Source organism: Schistocerca piceifrons, chromosome X (assembly GCF_021461385.2).
Source record: "Schistocerca piceifrons isolate TAMUIC-IGC-003096 chromosome X, iqSchPice1.1, whole genome shotgun sequence".
NCBI classification, from domain to species: domain Eukaryota; kingdom Metazoa; phylum Arthropoda; class Insecta; order Orthoptera; family Acrididae; genus Schistocerca; species Schistocerca piceifrons.
The window spans coordinates 281,914,209-281,933,657 of record NC_060149.1 but is presented as its reverse complement, the minus strand read 5'-3'; the positions used below and the strand labels follow the sequence as shown (position 1 = coordinate 281,933,657).

Genomic DNA, 19,449 nt, shown 5'->3' with positions numbered 1-19,449 from the left:
GAAGAGGTGGCAACTATTTCTAGCCCCCAATGACAGACGGAACTTAAATATATTGCATCGTGAAATACGGAAACGACTGTTGGAATATGTTACCTGACACCACCTTTGTAAAAGAGTGCCAAAAACGCTTCTGACAAGCAGGCCTAAATAATTGTTTAAACCATATTTAGCGATAATCTGTGGTCATTTATCGTGAGCGCACAAGCGCGAAAATTGTGGCTTATTTATTTCGGGGCAAACCTTTATTTGTAGTTATTGTGAGTGAGCTGAGCTGACCGAACGTTTACAACATTTGTTTATTTACATATTGTTTTAAAGCATTAGTTTAGTCGGGTAAGTAGTCAAGTTGAATCAGATCATGTCTATTCTTTTTAAACAGAGCCGTGCTTAGCCCAAGAACCTAAAGTGCGAGTAACCACTTTTAAAGGCAGAACGGGTTTGCTCTTACGGGATGCCGTTTGGAAGAGCAACTACTCTAGCAGTAACCGTTAGGTACTGTCGCAAAATGGAAACACAGCAATGGCAGGACAAAGCGTCGAACTATCTGCTACAAACCAGAGATGAGTGGCAACTGATCAGAAGACTGAGAAGAAGAAAAACTTGAAACACCCTCCGGAGACTGGAAACAGACTTACAAACGACCCTTTCGACCAAGCACAAGCCTTTGCTAAGACTTCCGAAATTCAAACTCGACTAATGCAAGAAGACCTCGACATCCGCGAAACTGAGTGCAAAATAGCAACTAATCAAACAGCGCAACAGACAGCCGTACGAAAGACCAGGAACGCACCTCTTATAACAACATCCAGGGAAGTGAAGACCAAGTTAAAGAATCTTAGGAACAATAGAGCAACTGTGCCGGATGCAACAACAAATGAACAATCAAGGAACAACCGAGAAAACCACTCGTCCTATTGACTATAATTTACAACAGCAGCATGCACAACTGCTATTTCCCGGAAAAATGGCAGTTGGCACACGTCATTCCAATTCCAAAACCAAGTAAGAACTTAACTCAACCTACCAGTCAGACAGATTAGTTTTCTGAACAGTCCTAGGAAAACTTCCGAAAGGATCATTACGGATAGATTACAAGACATTTTAATTGAAGATGAGACGATCCGTCTACAGAAATATGAGTTTCAGCGGAAGATTTCGCCAGAGTTCCAAGTATTGAGAATTACGGAAAATGTCACGAAGAATTTCAATATGACAACCTCGACCGCTGCGGTTCTTCTGGATGTGGAAAAGGCCTACGATAAGGTCTGGCGTGAGAACATCTTACGAAAAATGAGAGATCAAACAACGATGCCAGACAACTACATTGCTCAAAAGAATCAGGGGAACATGACTTTAGGTGTCTGCCATACTTCACTGAGCAATAAATGAGGACTGGGTACGTTACCACGTTATACTTTTATCTACAACAAATTAAATACGCAATAATACATCATTAAATCCTAGTTCATTTACATAACAACAACTTAAACGACCTACAGGTATCAAAAACAAAGTGGAAAAAATCATTCATCCCGTCAAACTGTGTGCTTTTCATTGAACTTCGAGAGCTTCAGTAATGTGTATGTCCTCCGTGAGCGTTTATTACCACCTGACACCTACGTGGCATGCTCCGTGTAAGTTTAAGGAGGTCACCCTCTGGTATCCATTTCCATTGTTCAGTGAGAGCTCTTAAGAGTTCTTGCAGATTCTGTGGTGGAACGAACACGGCTGTCAAGCGCGTTCCACATATGTTCGACGGGGCTTACGTCGAGAATCACCGTTGGCTATTCCATTACTTCAATTACCAGGCTTCGCAAGACCTCCCTGGTGACGCCCGCCACACGCGATCTGGCATTATCGTGCATGGGAAGAATTCAGGACCACCACCTTACGCAGCAGAGACCACGTGGTCCAACAGGATCAGTTCCATGCACTCCCTGGCGTAAGGCGATCATATACAACGACAAAATCCGTACGGCTGTCAACAAAGATGTCTCACCGGCCATCACAGAACCTTAGCCCAATCTTTCGATTTACTGGATAGAATTTGGCAGGTACTGCTCACCACGGTGTCTCCACACGCGAATACGGCCGTCGCTTTGCGTCAGAGGACTTCTGCACTTGCCTGTGAATGACATATTTCACCAGTGACGAAGTTGTCAGTTGACATGGGAAGGACAACACTGAAGGTGAGCTGCTAGATATTATCGTGACAAGTGGGGTTCTGGGTCGTAAGGACCTTTCTAATAACCTGTTCCTTACAGTCTGATCGGACACAGCAGCTCCAGTGGTCCTTCTGAGATCGTCTTGCAGTGATTCGGTAGGAGCCGTACAACGCCGCAGCGATGAGACGTCCACATATCGGACTTCACGTTGGTTTGTAATGCGTCATTGGCCTTGTCCAACTTTCCATGTTAACTGACCTGTATCCCAGTAGCGTGTAATCAACCTGTGGATGACAGATGGAGAGGCTTTGGTATCTGCAGCAACACGATTGAAAGTTCATCCTTATTGAATCAGCCAGAATCCCTTGCAAGCCGGCCGCGGTGACCGAGCGGTTCTAGGCGCTTCAGTCCGGAACCACGCGGCTGCTACGGTCGCAGGTTCGAATTCTGCCTCGGGCATGGATGTGTGTGATGTTCTTAAGTTAGCCAGGTTTAAGTACTTCTAAGTCTAGGGGACTGATAACCTCAGATGTTAACTCCCATAGCGCTTAGAGTCATTTGAAACATATTTTTTTCCCTTGCAACTTGCACTGGTTAAGAGGTCGCGTTGCATGTGGTTGGTTGAACACAACATCCATAAATGACAACTTCCGCTACTCACTTTCTTCTGAGGGTTCACTTGATACTTTGGTGCTTAACACAGCCGATAGGTGGTGAATGACTTCAGTTGTTGCACAGCTTGAAAGTGTAGATCTCCGGCTATCCAATAAGCCCGTATTAAATTTATTCTAATGTACCGGAGGTTGATACACGTGTTCCCCCAATTCTTCTGAGTAGCGTATATTAAACTTACAGTGAGCTCTCTCTCCAACAGAAAAATGCGATTGCAGACAGATCGGAAATCAAAGTCGTAGAGGTCGGAATTCCTCAAGGTTCCATCTCGTCATCACTCTTATTTACAATCAACGCCAACGACATGCCAACGATTGCAGACGATCAACTGGTACATTTCGCTGATGTACTATACGAGTGGACGCCAACATAACCCCAGCATCAGAAGACTACAGACGCAAGTGAACCTCACCACGAAGTGGTGCAGACATAACAAGATCAAAATTAACTCGGACAAAATAACGGCAATATAATTTAGCAAAAAACGTCCACATCTAGACAGGAACCTTATTGTCCAAGGACAAGAGATAACATGGAACTCAACTGTGAAGTACGAGAGTTGTTCAGAAAGTAAGGAACGATCGGTCGCGAGAAGGAAACCACAGTTAAAATAAAAACTGTTTTATTTGCACATTTAGCTACAGCTTCCAGGCACTTCTCTACGTAGTCGCCGCTCCGACTTAGACATTTGTCAGAGCGTTATACCAAATATCCAACACCACCGTCATAGAAGGCAGCCGCCTGTGCTTTCCGATAATTCTCTACGCTGGTCTATAGCGCGTAGCCTGCGCCCAAGTGTTGTCTTCGTATCCAGCGTTTCATGTGAACAGAGATGATACTTAGGACGAGCCAATTAGGGCTGTGTTGTGGGTGATCGAACACTTGCCATCGAAAAGGCTGCAGGAGTGTCTTCACTGCCCCTGCAGAGTGCGGCTGAGAGTTGCCATGAAAAAGGAAGTGTGTGGCAGTTGTGTTAGGTGGGCTGCATTCAATAAGGCGAAGCCTCTCAGCTGGCCCTACTACTTGGCGGGAGACATTGTTGTTCTGGGCACCTTTACTCGCTCACAGTGCGCTCACAACTGAAAAGAGCGTCTTGATGCGATCATTGGGCATATTAGACACACTGCCCAAAACGTCTGTGAAAAGCATCGTCAGATTTTCACAGTGGCTTCCATTTCGCGACCGATCGTTCCTAACTTTCCGAATAGCACTCGTATTTGGCAGTCACACTGAGTGGACACCATTTTTTATTTTCATAGAGACATGCAAGACCTAACAATTAAAGCTTCTGGCATGGTGAGGGAACTGATGCCACTATTCTGCAATAGGGAATCAACATCTTCATAAAAGCTAGACTTTACAAGGCAACTGTACTATCAACAATCCTTTGTGGGAACACAACATGGGGCCTCGCTACGAAAATCCAAATACAGCATATCCAAGTATTACAAAATAAAGTCTTCCGGTGGATACTTAGAGCTTCACGATACAGGCGCATCCAGACACTGGATGAGCAGCTCAGTATGGAACCTACTGTAGTAATTTTCAAACTCAGGTCCACAAAAACTCATAGGAAATTAGACTAACTCAGACACGTCATATGGCACGTCCGGGAAGTAGGTATTACGAGAGCAGAACCCTGGTATCGGTGTAGAGTAACCAAGACATTAGCTGATAGTGAAATTAGAAATGTGACACTAGAAATAATGAAACAAACCCTCCGAGGTGAGACTTAAGGATCTGTGGCCCTTACAAGTCCTCCCCAAGTGCGATAAATAAAGTGGTGAAAACTAAACCTTAACTTGTCACCGAGAAGAGAAGAACGCTGAAGAAGCGATGAGGTTTTAAAAAATAAAAATAATTTTTTTTAAAAAATGTTCAAATGTGTGTGAAATCTTATGGGACTAAACTGCTAAGGTCATCAGTCTCTAAGTTTACACACTACTTAACCTAAATTATCCTAAGGACAAACACACACACCCATACCCGAGGGAGGACTCGAACCTCCGCCGGGACCAGCCGCACAGTCCATGACTGCAGCGCCTAGACCGCTCGGCTAATCCAGCGCGGCAAAAAATTAAAAAAAAAAAAAGAACAGCACGTCATTATGCACTTGAAGATGGTGAGAAGCTCTCTCGTTGAAATATTATGTAGCTTTCACAACATCATCCAATGTGACGCCCATGTACCAGTGGAGCAGTATGCTCAGTATTCACCAATCTCAGGTAGTGAATAAGAATGGACCATGTCAAAGCCAGTTGAGCAAGGCGTACTACCTAGCAGGAACATGCACCTTATCTCGCGTATGTACAGCGTATGAAACTCTATCAGATGTGACTATAGCCTTGCAGAAAAGAGAAAATTCCCGATCGTGTAATCATAAACTGCGGTATTTATAACAGAGAGCACAAACCTAAATTAGATTTAACGATCTGGGCACTTCTCAACCTGGACGGTAATCGATATCTTTGGCAATAGGATTTTGAACCGGTTACTTACTGCACACTGGTATAGTCGTCGTACATGACGTGTGGTTGATAGTGAATGTGAAAGATGATAACGGTTTGATGAAAACAGGAAGAATAGTGACTTATAAAGCTCGCTACAACTTCACCACAGTACAAGATATAATCCAGAATAATCATAAAAATTTTGCAGAGACTGTACCTGTAAGCTATTAACATAATTTATAAGTTTTGTTTACATTTTTCCTTCGGTTGGTATTCAATGCAATTTGGAAGACGTATCTTCTAGGTTGTTTATAAGACAAACATATGCGTACAGACTAATAATAAGATACGTAGTATTTGTCAGTGATTATCCTGACTAATAAATTCAGAATCATTACTAAACTCTCAGGGTGAAACGGAGTCTACTAAGCTAATGAAAGGCACACAGCATCAAAGAAATGGCTTACCGATTCTTGAATATTTCTCATTCATCTGGAACACTTACCAGATCGTGTTAATATAGGAGACAGATAAAAGTTAACCAGGAACTATGTTTCGTCACCGATTCATTTATTAATCCTAACAACGAAACAGTGTAGCTGTCATCTCGAATATGTGCACCCTAGATTTGTCATTTTGGTTACAAAGTACACAATCTGCGTTTAATTATATACTCTACAAGTATATGACTACTGAAATATGTTTACAGATGTGGATAACTCGAAACGGCCAATTTTGTGGGAGTCTGGAAGTAATTCGTTTTTTGAACACGTGAAACATTATATGCAGATCCGTGGAGATTACGGGGATGAGATAGTGATTATAGCAATGGATCCTCAATGGGTCCGAATCTATGTTTCAGAACGTGAAGATGGTTGAGATGCTGAAGAACTGGCGAGATCATTTCAAATGACGAGGCATTTGATACAAAGTAGCAATGTCGTGATTACAGAGAACCTGACAACATTAGAATTCAAGTTCACAGAAGAAAGAAAAAAAAGTAAAGTAATCACCTATCGCTGTCATCGACACATGCAAATTTCCATGATGAGCTTCGTCAAAACTGGTGTGACGTCTGATAAGTGTCTCACATTGCAGGCAGTTGTGTTAAGTAGTACACCCACTTCCTGCAACTAAGTCATACCTAAAAAAAAATCATGATTTTTCAGGAGATGTGTTTGAAGTTTCAAAGTTGTTGTAATTTTTGGAAAATGTAATATCAAACTAACAAATTGCCACAGTTTAATCAAGTAAGATTTGGTTATGACGTGGACTTGAATTACTGACTGAAATTCGTAGTACATAATTTCTTGTAACTCATCAGAATTATCGCCCTTCTCTTATGGCGTTGTTTCTGCTAAAATAAGTTTTGTAGGTTGACATCTACATCTACATCTACATTGATACTCCGCAAGCCACCCAACGGTGTGTGGCGGAGGGCACTTTACGTGCCACTGTCATTACCTCCCTTTCTTGTTCCAGTCGCGTATGGTTCGCGGGAAGAACGACTGTCTGAAAGCCTCCGTGCGCGCTCTAATCTCTCTAATTTTACATTCGTGATCTCCTCGGGAGGTATAAGTAGGGGGAAGCAATATATTCGATACCTCATCCAGAAACGCACCCTCTCGAAACCTGGCGAGCAAGCTACACCGCGATGCAGAGCGCCTCTCTTGCAGAGTCTGCCACTTGAGTTTATTAAACATCTCCGTAACGCTATCACGGTTACCAAATAACCCTGTGACGAAACGCGCCGCTCTTCTTTGGATCTTCTCTATCTCCTCCGTCAGACCGATCTGGTACGGATCCCACACTGATGAGCAATACTCAAGTATAGGTCGAACGAGTGTTTTGTAAGCCACTTCCTTTGTTGATGGACTACATTTTCTAAGCACTCTCCCAATGAATCTCAACCTGGTACCCGCCTTACCAACAATTAATTTTATATGATCATTCCACTTCAAATCGTTCCGCACGCATACTCCCAGATATTTTACAGAAGTAACTGCTACCAGTGTTTGTTCCGCTATCATATAATCATACAATAAAGGATCCTTCTTTCTATATATTCGCAATACATTACATTTGTCTATGTTAAGGGTCAGTTGCCACTCCCTGCACCAAGTGCCTATCCGCTGCAGATCTTCCTGCATTTCGCTACAATTTTCTAATGCTGCAACTTCTCTGTATACTACAGCATCATCCGCGAAAAGCCGCATGGAACTTCCGACACTATCTACTAAGTCATTTATATATATTGTGAAAAGCAATGGTCCCATAACACTCCCCTGTGTCACGCCAGAGGTTACTTTAACGTCTGTAGACGTCTCTCCATTGATAACAACATGCTGTGTTCTGTTTGCTAAAAACTCTTCAATCCAGCCACACAGCTGGTCTGATATTCCGTAGGCTCTTACTTTGTTTATCAGGCGACAGTGCGGAACTGTATCGAACGCCTTCCGGAAGTCAAGAAAAATAGCATCTACCTGGGAGCCTGTATCTAATATTTTCTGGGTCTCATGAACAAATAATGCGAGTTGGGTCTCACACGATCGCTGTTTCCGGAATCCATGTTGATTCCTACATAGTAGATTCTGGGTTTCCAGAAATGACATGATACGCGAGCAAAAAACATGTTCTAAAATTCTACAAGAGATCGACGTAAGAGATATAGGTCTATAGTTTTGCGCATCTGCTCGACGACCCTTCTTGAAGACTGGGACTATCTGTGCTCTTTTCCAATCATTTGGAACCCTCCGTTCCTCTAGAGACTTGCGGTACACGGCTGTTATAAGGGGGGCAAGTGGAACTGTGATGTTACTGTTGATGCCAAAAAGAATGATTATCCAATGTCCATCACAAGTTTCCACTTGTGAGAGTATTATTTTTCCAGGAATTGAAAATAAGAACAGACACCGGTTATATCCAAGAAAACGAAATAATAATCCTTAAAAAAAATGGTTCAAATGGCTCTGAGCACTATGGGACTTAACATCTGAGGTCATCAGTCCCCTAGAACTTAGAACTACTTAAACCTAACTAACCTAAGGACATCACACACATCCATGCCCGAGGCAGGATTCAAACTTACAAAAAATTAATCGAAAAACAGACAATAGAGACTACAGTTGCTCTTAGAATAGTTTATAAAATTTAGGGATGTGGTTTTCTGGATTAAATGAAGCAGGTCGTGTTTCTTGTTGTTCTCCATTGGAGATTTGTGTTAAAAACTCTGTCAGAGAAATATTATCCTTCTTCTTTTTCTCTCTGTGATATTGTTTGTCACATTATAGGTTTCATCCTTATAAGACTTTTTTTTTAAAAAAAAACGGAAGTTGGTGACACACGTTCCACTTGGAGAATTTTCACTAACTGTTTTTACCTGTGACATATTCAGAAGCCCCATTTCAGTTGCTAAGGCATTAATATCAAAAATATCTTCAAAGCACAGTTCTGTAACATTGAAGGATTTTCCAGTAATCTTAGACGAACGTATTACTGCAGTGAATGAATCCGGCATGTACAGTGGGCCACCATTCAGCTGTCGTTTCACTTGGGCGCTCAGAACATCCCTGATTTTGCGCGTGGCCTTTGATGAGATATTTATGGGTTATGTTTTTTAATGCTGAGATAAGATACAGCGTAGAGGTGCAGAGCGAGCATGAAATTATTCTTTTGCTGGACTGCACAGTTATCCGAATAAAAAACCAAGTCTTGGTCACCCGAAGCAGCTCTTCCATTCAAAAACCGAAGAGCGCAGGAACCCAATTTGTTCATCCCGCTACGTCCATCGCATTCATCCCAAACAAACCATACACATTCGTTACTTTTGAGCTCGTAAATTGTAAAATGAAATACATTAATTTAAACCTATAATATAGAAAAATTGAGACGTCGCCCTTGGGAATTTACATAACCGCTTGTAAGTCGTACACTGTCACTTCAGCAGTGAGTTCGTCCTTATCATGCTTCTTGTACTTTCAACACAATTCTTTCTCTAGTAAGTGCTGATCATAACATTCCTTTCTCTTCTCCATCAGCATTATCGTAGGAACAGCACGTTTCACGTAATTATTTTTTGGGCGTAAAGAATGAAATGTTAAAATCTTCTGGAAACCTCTGATAAAACAATAAGTAAACAGTGTTTTTTTTACAGCCATGTGGTCTTTGTGAATGTCCTCAATCATTTTGCCTTCGTCAAAAAAATGTTTACTGATGCTGTCACGGGTACAATGACTTCCGATTCTTGGGATTTTATCGATTAAGTTTTCAACAACTCTCTTCAAATCTCCAACTTCGTTTTGGTTGCCATGTTTCCCTCAGTGATTCCCCTCCTGTACTATAGTTCCTACCTTGTTTCGTTTCTCCAGTATCATTCGAATAGGGCGATCGTTTATATTTAATGTGTTTTTAAAAATCAATTTGCATATTCGTGCTTCCTGATCATTCAGTCGGAAATAGAAGGCGTTATTATTACTCTTCTCTTGTTTGTACCACCAACACACACATATTGATATTTCGGTTGAATGGGTTCCGTATTATTGTAAATAAAATGTAGTCTTTGTTTCTGTACATTACCCAACGCCCAATCGGAAGTAAAAATTTGCATCCGTTTCATCCTGTAAACTTTGCAGATCATTTCAACTTACACTTTTCCTTACACAGAGGTTTCATTTCCCTCTCATTTCGGAATTTCTCGTCCATGGTGTGCATTTCGTATGCCTTTCCACTGTTTCTTAACTTGTTATTTACTTTCCTTATCCTGAAATTCTCATTTTCTTTGTGCTTCACTCATTTGTTTAGTAGACTCGATAAGATCATCGGAGTTACGACTTCGGCGATATTAGCAGTTACCTCTGTTCGAATTAACATCACCATCAATGTTGTTCTCATGATAACGTTGTGTGGTACAAACGTGGCATCAATTACATCGTCATCTTCTTTGGTAAATAAACGTAAACTTGATCGTGAATCTGATCTCGAAACAACAGTTGAACTTCTTGCAGTATTACTCTCAACCTCCATGCTCGTAACTTATTTGGTGGCAGCAGCTAATACCATCCCTTAAAAATTAACAATGTTGTATTAGATTACAGAACTCGTTGTTACTAGATGTAATGACGTGGGATATAATTTTGTAAAATAATGAAGCAGACAATAAGATACCACATCCTTCTGAAGGACCTTTCCGAAGCGCCAAATTGGTATTCAGTTCTACAGAAGAAGCTGATGAGGTACGTTTTATTTGCCATTCTGCCACATTTAGTACTTGATTCTTGAGAGTCATTAGCACCATTTTGGTTCCTTGAGTACTTGATTGCATAGTTCTCCGACTGGAATATCATGTAAAGTATCTCACTCATCCATAAAAATTTTCCCAAGTCAATTTGCTGCTTATTAAGTATTAAATTTCAGTAAGTTATCAGAACAATACGGACGTAAATATAAATCATTCAAAGTAAAACATGAATACTAAAAACTACTTAGTGCAAGAACGTCGTAACAACACATACTTCTAAAACTAATGATTAAGAAACGAATGCTTGATAGTTATAACAACGTATTAAAACAAAATATGGCCTCAATGACAAAGATTATTTTCTGCAAGAACACCTAATATTAAATAAGTCAAACGTTACTCATTCCTGGTCTTTCATGCTCAACGCTGTATCTTTAAATATGAGATTGCGTGTAATGAAGAAAAAGATATAAAGCGCACTTATCTTTTAGTAATACAGTCGCAGCACGAAACATGTCACTGTTTTAGAGAACTTAACGACATGTTACGCAAAACAGCTGACTCACTACTGGGATAATACACTGTTGCAACTAATACCCCGGAGGAAACGTAGTTTGGGCAAAAGAATATTACCACTATCCTGTGATTAATCTTAAAAGCTCAGATATGACACTCTACCACATAAAAGTTAACTTCATTGCCATTGCACTGTACTAAATCGAAAATCATGTTTTTTTGAGTTATGACTATGTTGCAGCAAATGAACGAGCGGTGGAAGGTGACATCTAGAATTTACAATAAACATAGTTTATTGCTAATTTGTTTATTTTCTATTTCGTCATGTTGGAATTTACATTTGGAATATCCCTCATAAGCAGGTAAGTCACAGACAAACTGAAAAACAACTAACCAAAGATAATGTTTTAGATGTATGTGCGTAATTAAGTCTCCTTGTCGGTAGCTAAGCATTTTCGATCATGTTTTCTCGCAGGCAGCAGGTCAATTTTCTATTCCCATGTATTGCTATCCCCTTAAACATCGATGGGCGGGCAACTGCGAATTCATACGTGTTGGGAACATGACACGTGAACGATAGTAAGTTGCCACACTGCTTTTACACTTAACCAATGTGTATCGATCATGACATAGAACAGAAATTAAGTAACGTCCACAGAAGCCACCGATTACTAAGAAAATGTAGAAATGTTTGTAGTGTATGCTAACATATCGCAAACGATTTCTAAATGCTTTTCTTTTTCTAAAAAAAAAAAGTAAAGAAAAAACCAGTGAAATTTCGTTCAATATTATTATCAACCGACGAAACTAATAATCCTCTACAGAAAAGAATAAGAAGTCTATAATCAGGATGAAACAGTGTGCCAGTTATTAGCAACGCTGAAATACAAGCATTAACGCGACGTATGTATTTCATGAGTAAAAAAGAAAAAAAAAGAAAAACATACACTGTAAGATATACTGTTTTATCTCTGACTGGCGGTACCTTCTAGATCACACATGACTTTTGTGTCGAGCTGAAGATGCATGAATTAAACAACGAAAAACTCGTACACATGTGCATTTTCAACTTCTCGCGGCGTAATGAATAGTCCATTAAATTTGGGGCATGCAGTCGCGCAAATAAAATTTCCTCCTCTGATATTTCGGCCGCGTATCCTCACTCTGAGGATGGCCGGACGATATGCGGCCGAAATATCAGTGGAGGAAATTTTATTTGCATGGCTGCATGCCCGAAATTTAATGGACAACTCGTACACAGTTTTGAGCGTAAACAGCATCACATTTAGATTTAACTAGCTTATAGCTTGTTAATAGCATCACATAAATACGCATAACTACCGTTTGAAAGCATTTCAGACTTTTTCGATCTGATGTCAGTGCAATATTCTTGATATCCCACGAATTCATTAAGTTTCAATCTTAAATAATTGTACATTAACTCAAAATTTGGTACGTCATGTTTTTATAGCGAATTCTGACATCGCTGTTTAACGAAGACTAAATTTGGCTTAGTAGACAGCTCTCATCTGACTCAGCGATCTATCCATATTTTTATTGAGCTTAACTTTTAGCAGACATCATCTAAAAAGACGTGCACAAACGAAAAAATCCAAACATTCCTTACCTGGGAAATGAACTGAGCTGCAGGATGAAGATTTATCTGATAATTTCGAGGCACTGCTGGGCTGGGATCCCAGTTGGTTACTATCTGCGGGATTTCCAGTGTGTCGCAGATGGAACGCACGATGTCCATGGATGCAGAGTGTGGAGGCCCGATAATGCCCGATAACCCAGTGCTCGTCAGCCTGCAAACTGCACAACACCAACACACGTGAAATCAACCGCCTAAGACCAACATGACATGAATCAGAGCACCTGTTTAACATAAAGTATTACATGATGGAAATATATAATAATGAGATGGCAGCACACAAGAGAAATATTGACAGAATTGGTACATAAACACCAGTGAACAAATAGCTCACAGGTTATGTTGTGTTATGAAGAATATACGTATGTGGAGACTGAAATGACCACAATGTACAAACGCTCCTCACATACGTTTCTCTTCTAAAAAGTCAAGCACTCACAATTAAAAGTCAGGAATTTGAAGTGTTTGCTATACTTTGGCTGTGAAGCTGATACAGCAGACAGTTACAGAGAATTTCAACTTAATGTAGACTACAACAAGAATTACAAGTGAAGTAACATATACAAATACCTCTGTTTGCGATTAGAGGTACGTACGATTGCGTGATTAAGAATAAGAATGGCAATATATCTGTTTTTATTTAGATAAGAACAAAGTAATTCATTGAGTATATTATCAGAAGGAGAAACTTTAGAGAATGGTATGTTGACATAACACACAGACGGCGTGCCAGTATGAACAGGAATGTGATATTGTTGGTTTAGGGTGGCAGCAAATGTCTGCGATGTGCCATTAAACGCACTGTCTGTGGTAGTTTGATACCATGTCATCCAGCAAAGTAATTTTAGTTCTCCACGGTAAGAGTAGGAAATCTATTACGTTTTGATATGCATGAGGAAGGTGCATAGCGTGAAAAATGATTATCGGTAGCACTCTAGTTATCGTGCGCCACGATTAAAAGTTGATAATTGTTCATTCAGAAATATTTGTTTGATATATCTGTGTTCATTTTAATGTTTGGGGAATCTTCGGCAACGTTCCTATCTAAACATCAGGCAGGTCATGTTTTAATAAGTGAAAAAAGTTGAAACTTTATGTAGACAATGAGAATTTCAAGAGGATCAATGATAAACCTCAACGACGTTTGAAACTATTTCATTGAGCATCAACATCTCACACAACGTCGTAGATAGGATAGGTTAGCCACCGCCTGTACGTAGCACATGTTATTATCGAACGTCGGCTGTAAATTTCGCGTAACAGTAAAAGCAGCGGGTGGCGGGAATGGCCTCGTGGCGGTAACAACTATCAGAGCAGATTTACTCATTATATGCAAGCGCGTGTGTGGCAGTATTCCATATGAGCGTCATGACTACAAAAGATACGTGCTGACTTACACTGATGGGCCAAAACGTTATGACCAGTAACCATTGCGAGATTTGATACTAGCTTGGAGTACTGATACCACGTGACGCAGTATGGAGATGAATGGGGTATCATTCGAGCGACTATACGCGCCGCAAACAGGGAAATAGATTGACATAAGCGACTTTGACAAAGGGGACATTTGTTGGCGAAGAGCCGGTGGTAGGTGTAAAAGATCATCGGAAATTGTACTAAAAACCTTCTCCGAAATTATTTTGAGAATTTAATTCAGAAGTCCATCAGAAATGTAACTGTTTGCGAAAACATACTTGACGCAACAAATATTGCTTAGAAAACAGGGAACTTCATGACAGACACAGGGATTAGTGACCACAAGTTCGTTACAGCGAGACTGACCACCGCAATAACCAAATCCACCAGAAGTAAACGCAAAATATGTCTGTTAAAAAAAGAAGAGAAAAATACGTTTGACACTTTCCTAAGAGACAGCTTCCAATCCTTCCCAACTAATTATGTAAGTGTAAACAAGATGTGGCTTGGATTCAGAGAAATATTGTCTGAGGCAATTGAGAGATTTATACCAAATAAACTAATAAAGATGGTGCTAATCCTCCATGGTACACAAAACAGGTCAGAACAGTGTTGCAGAAGCAACGGAAAAAGCATACCAAAAAAAGAACACAAAATCTCCAAGACTGGAAACGTTTTATTTTACTTCGAAATTTCGCGCGGACTTCGAAGCGAGATGCTTTAAATAGCTTCCACAATGAAACTCTGCCTCGAAATCTGAGAGAAAATCCAAAGAGATTCAGGTCGTATGTAAAGTACACCAAGGCAGGATACGATCAATACTTTCACTGCACGATAACAATGGTGATGTTACTGATGATAGCGCCAACAAAGTGGAGTTATTAAAAAGTCTTCAAATTTCCTTCAGCACAGAAGATGAAGCAAATATTCCAGAATTCGAATCGAGAGCAACTACCAACACAAGTAACGTACGAATAGATATCCTCGGTGTAGCGAAGCAGCTTAAAGCACTTAATACAGGTAAGTCTTCCGGTTCAGACATCATACCAATAACGTTCCTTTCAGAGTGTGCTGATACACTAGCCCCATACTTAGCAGTCATATACAACCGCTCGCTAGATGACAGATCTGTACCAAAAGAACAGAAAGTTCGACAGGTCACACCAATACTCAAGAGAGGAAATAGGCGTACCCAGTTGAAATGCAGACCCATATCAGAAACATAGATTTCCAGTAGGATTTTGGTAAATATATGGCATTCGAACATTAAATTCAGGGTAACGATCTATTGACACACATTCAGCACGGACACAGGAAGTATGCGTCTTGTGAGGTTCAACTAGCTCTTTATTCCCAAGAAGTAATGAGTGCTATCGACTGGGGGCCTCTAATTGGTTACATATTTATAGATTTCCAGAAGGCTTTTGACACCATTCGTCACAAGAGACTTCTAATCAAATTGTTTGCGTCTGAAGTATGGCTTCAGTTGTGCGGCTGGATCCGTGATTTCCTCTGAGAAAAGTCACAGTACGTAGTAATCGACGGAAAATCATCGGGTAAAACAGAAGTGATACCCGCGCTCCCCAAAGAAGTGTTATAGGTCCTTTGCTATTCCTAAGCTACATAAAGGATGAAGGAGACAATTTCAGCAGCCCTCTTAGATTATCTGTAGATGATGCTATCATTTATCGTCTAGTAAAGTCATCAGAAGATCAAAACAAATCGCAAAATGACTTAGACAAAATATCTGAATGGTGAAAAATGTGGCAACTGTCTCTCAATAAGTAAAAGTGTGACGTCATCCACATGGGTACAAAAAGAAATCCGTTAAATTTCGATTGCACGATACATCACACAAATTTAAAAGCTGTCAATTCGATTAAATATCTAAAACTACGAACACTTTAAGTTTGAACGGTAACAAAGATAATGTTATGGGGAAGGCAAACCAAAGACTACGTTCTACTGGGAAAACACTTCGAATATGCAACAGGTCTGCTAAGCAGACGACCTAAACTATACTTATTCGTTCAAAGAAGGGTAGCTCTTTTTGTATCGTTGCTAAACTGGGGAGTGTGGAGCACAGATGTGAAAAGCGAGTTGGAATGGCCTTCATTAAAACGGAGGCGCTTTTTGTTATGACGAGAGCTTTCGACGAAACATCAGACAACAACTTATTCCTCTTAATGTGAAAATATTTTATTGTCACCAGCCTGCATAGGGAAAAGTGATCATCGCAACAATATAAGAGAAATCAGAGCTCGTACAGATAGCTTTAAGCGTTCACTTTTTCCGCGCGTTGTTAGAGTGTGGAGCGGTAGAGAAATATTCCGAAAATGGTTCGAAGAACCCTGGGCCAGGCACTGATGTACGAGTTGCAGGTTAGTCATGTAGACGTAGATGTTATGTCCCGGCGCTTGGGACTGAGCTTCTCGGATGTGTTCAGCTGTTCAAGTGCTATTGTCGTGAACATCTGATATGGATAGAGAGACATGGTGAGGATTTTGCAACATTATTCACGATAGATAAACTAAACAAGACGCGAAGTGGATGATGAAACCATGAGCAGACAAGGCACTCGATCTCGATGTCTCATGACAGACTGTATACTGAACGATAGGTGGCGATGTCCGCACGACCTGACGCCAGAGTACATTGCTGGGTCAGGCACAAGTGTTTGGGAGCACACTGTTCAGCAACGACCTGTGTGTTCCCATTTTGACCCCACAACATCATCAATTACAACTCAAATTTGGATCAGGATCATAGAGACTGGATGGTGGATCAATGGGAACGTGTGCCTGGTCGGATGAATCAGGTTTATTTTTACGCTACGTTGACGATAGCGTTCAGAGACGCCATCCAGGCGAACGGCTGCTCGAATCATGCACCGCAGCACGGAAGCTGGACGGTGGGGCCGCATTATGCTATGGGATACTTTCGCTTGGGTATCAAAGGGACCTGTGATGGTAATCGAAGGAATCATGACGGCTGTGTACTACGTGAAAATTATTGCAGACCTCCTACATCCCTTCGTGCTTGATGTCTTCCCCGATGGCGATGGCATCTCCCATCAGAATAACTGTCAGTACCACAAGGCCAGTGTAGTGCTACTGTGGTTTTAGCAGCATGACAAGTTGTATGGTCTTCAAAGTTTTGTAAGCACCCGATACCAAGTTAACACCACAAGAGAAGAGAAGAAATCGCCGGCAGAGATTATGGATAGAGAGACATGGTGAGGATTTTGCAACATTTTCACAATTGATAAACTAAAGAAGACGCGAAGTGGAGGTATTCGAGATATTGTTGTTTGTTGTCGCGGTCTTCGACCAGAAGACTGGTTTAACGCAGCCCTCCATGATACGACGTATTACACGCAATAAAATTTTAATAGCTTTATTTTTCAACTTTATCTTAAGGCTATATTTAGCACATTGCAAAGATGTAAAAGCGTGTAGGCGCGTGGTTCTCTGGCGGACGTAGGTGGAGGTGCAGATGATGTTGACAGCCAGTGGTGGTTGATAAAATTTATTGACTTTCTTGTTAGACAGGCGTAACAAGGGCGCGCACACGGAAGATAGATATCGCGCAGCAAGCGCTGACTTCCACTGGGGCAGGCTGGCGTAGACGCGCAATTCTCGCCTACGCAGCTGTGCAGCGAGCGGCCTTATTTAGATGCACATTCCAAGCTACTCCGTAATGCTGTCAGGCGACGGCGCCTTGGCTCTTGTAACTGTGAGCAGAGCGGGACGACCTTCAGCCTAGCAATAGTCGGCGGTGTTGCGCAGTGTGAAGCCCCAGACCGATGGCTTGAGAGCGGCGCCTGACAGTGGCAGACCCCAGTGGCTCGGGACAGAGAGGGTCTTAATTCGACCCTCGCAAATCTAAGCAGCGGCTGTACCACCGGGCTGACGGCCCCATCAAGATGGAGGAGTAATGTTGGCGGCTTCGGAGCAGACTGCGATTCGAAGTCCAGCTGTACCCAGGATTAGCCTGGTCGGACGGCTAGATTTTAACACGACGCGACAGGTCTGGTTGCTGAAAATGTCACATAAGGTGCTCATCAACTGCAGCCGAAACGTCTTCAACGCTGGTTATTGTCCCAGCGGCCGGGTCGTGGTCCTGGAGCTGCTGACATGACGTAAAGCTGAGCCAGAGCATGACAGCAAGTGCCTCGATTGTGACATCGAGCGCCGGCCATTGTGGTCGAGCGGTTCTAGGCGCTTCAGTCCGGAACCACGCGGCTGCTACAGTCGCACGTTCGAATCCTGCCTCGGGCATGGATGTGTGTGATGTCCTCAGGTTAGTTAGGTTTAAGTAGTTCTAAGTCTAGGGGACTGATGACCTCAGATGTTAAGTCCGATAGTGCTCAGAGCCATTTGAACCATTTTTGAGCAATTACGACTGAAATGGGCACGTGACCATCCGCAGTGGACGTTGGCGCAGTGGCAGAGTATTGAATGGTCTGATGAATCCCGATACCTTTGATTCCAAAAAAGGACTCGAATCCGTCGTCTTGTAGGGGAACAGCTGCTTGACACCCATACTGCGGGACGGAGACAAGTTGGCGGCGGCTTCAATACTCTCTGTGGAGCACTCACGTGGGCATCTATGGGTCCAGTGGAGCTCGTACAAGGCACCATGGCGGCCAGGGAGTATCGTACATTGGTTGCAGACCACGTACACCCGTTTATGACAATCATGTTTCCCGATGGCAGTGGCGTTTTTCAGCAAGATAATGCGCCATGTCACACGGCTAAGAGTGTGATGGAGTGGTTCGAGGAACAAGGTGGCGAGTTACAATAGATGTGCTAGCCTCCCAAATCGCCAGATCTCAGACTGAACGAGCACATCTTTGATGTGATCGAACGTGTCCCCCTCCCCGGAATTTATTTATTTATTTATTTATTTATTTACTTATTTAACCTGATCAGATTAGGGCCATCAGGCCCTCTCTTACATCGGACCAGTGTTCCACACATGCAGCATTTCACACATCAGAGTAACATCATGAACATAGTTTAAATGAGAAAATTAGCTTACTCTAATGATAATATGAATAAAGACTAGTGACTAAGACCTAATAAAGTAAATGCGGAAGTATTTTTACAACAGTTGCTATACATACAGATTATGATAAAACCAGTAATAATAACAGTAAAACAAAAAATCAAATAATAATGATAAACATGACTAAGACCTAATAAAGTAAATGCTGGCAGTATTTTTAAATCAGGTGCTATACATACAGATTATGGTGAAAGCAATAATAATAACAGTAAAAAAATCAAATAATAATGACAAACATGAGAAAGATTCGCAATAGTAATGAAGGTTTGT

At 41.4% G+C, this 19,449-nt stretch overlaps 1 protein-coding gene across 1 annotated transcript in view; it reads right to left on the bottom strand.

The window, feature by feature from the left end:
- LOC124722311 (glutamate receptor ionotropic, kainate 2-like) overlaps window positions 1-19,449 on the bottom strand; it is a 593,330-nt gene that overhangs the window by 445,984 nt on the left and 127,897 nt on the right. The window contains exon 3 of the mRNA XM_047247491.1: window positions 12,667-12,854. Within this exon, the coding sequence (XP_047103447.1) occupies window positions 12,667-12,854 (188 nt within the window). The remainder of the gene's footprint in view (window positions 1-12,666; window positions 12,855-19,449) is intronic.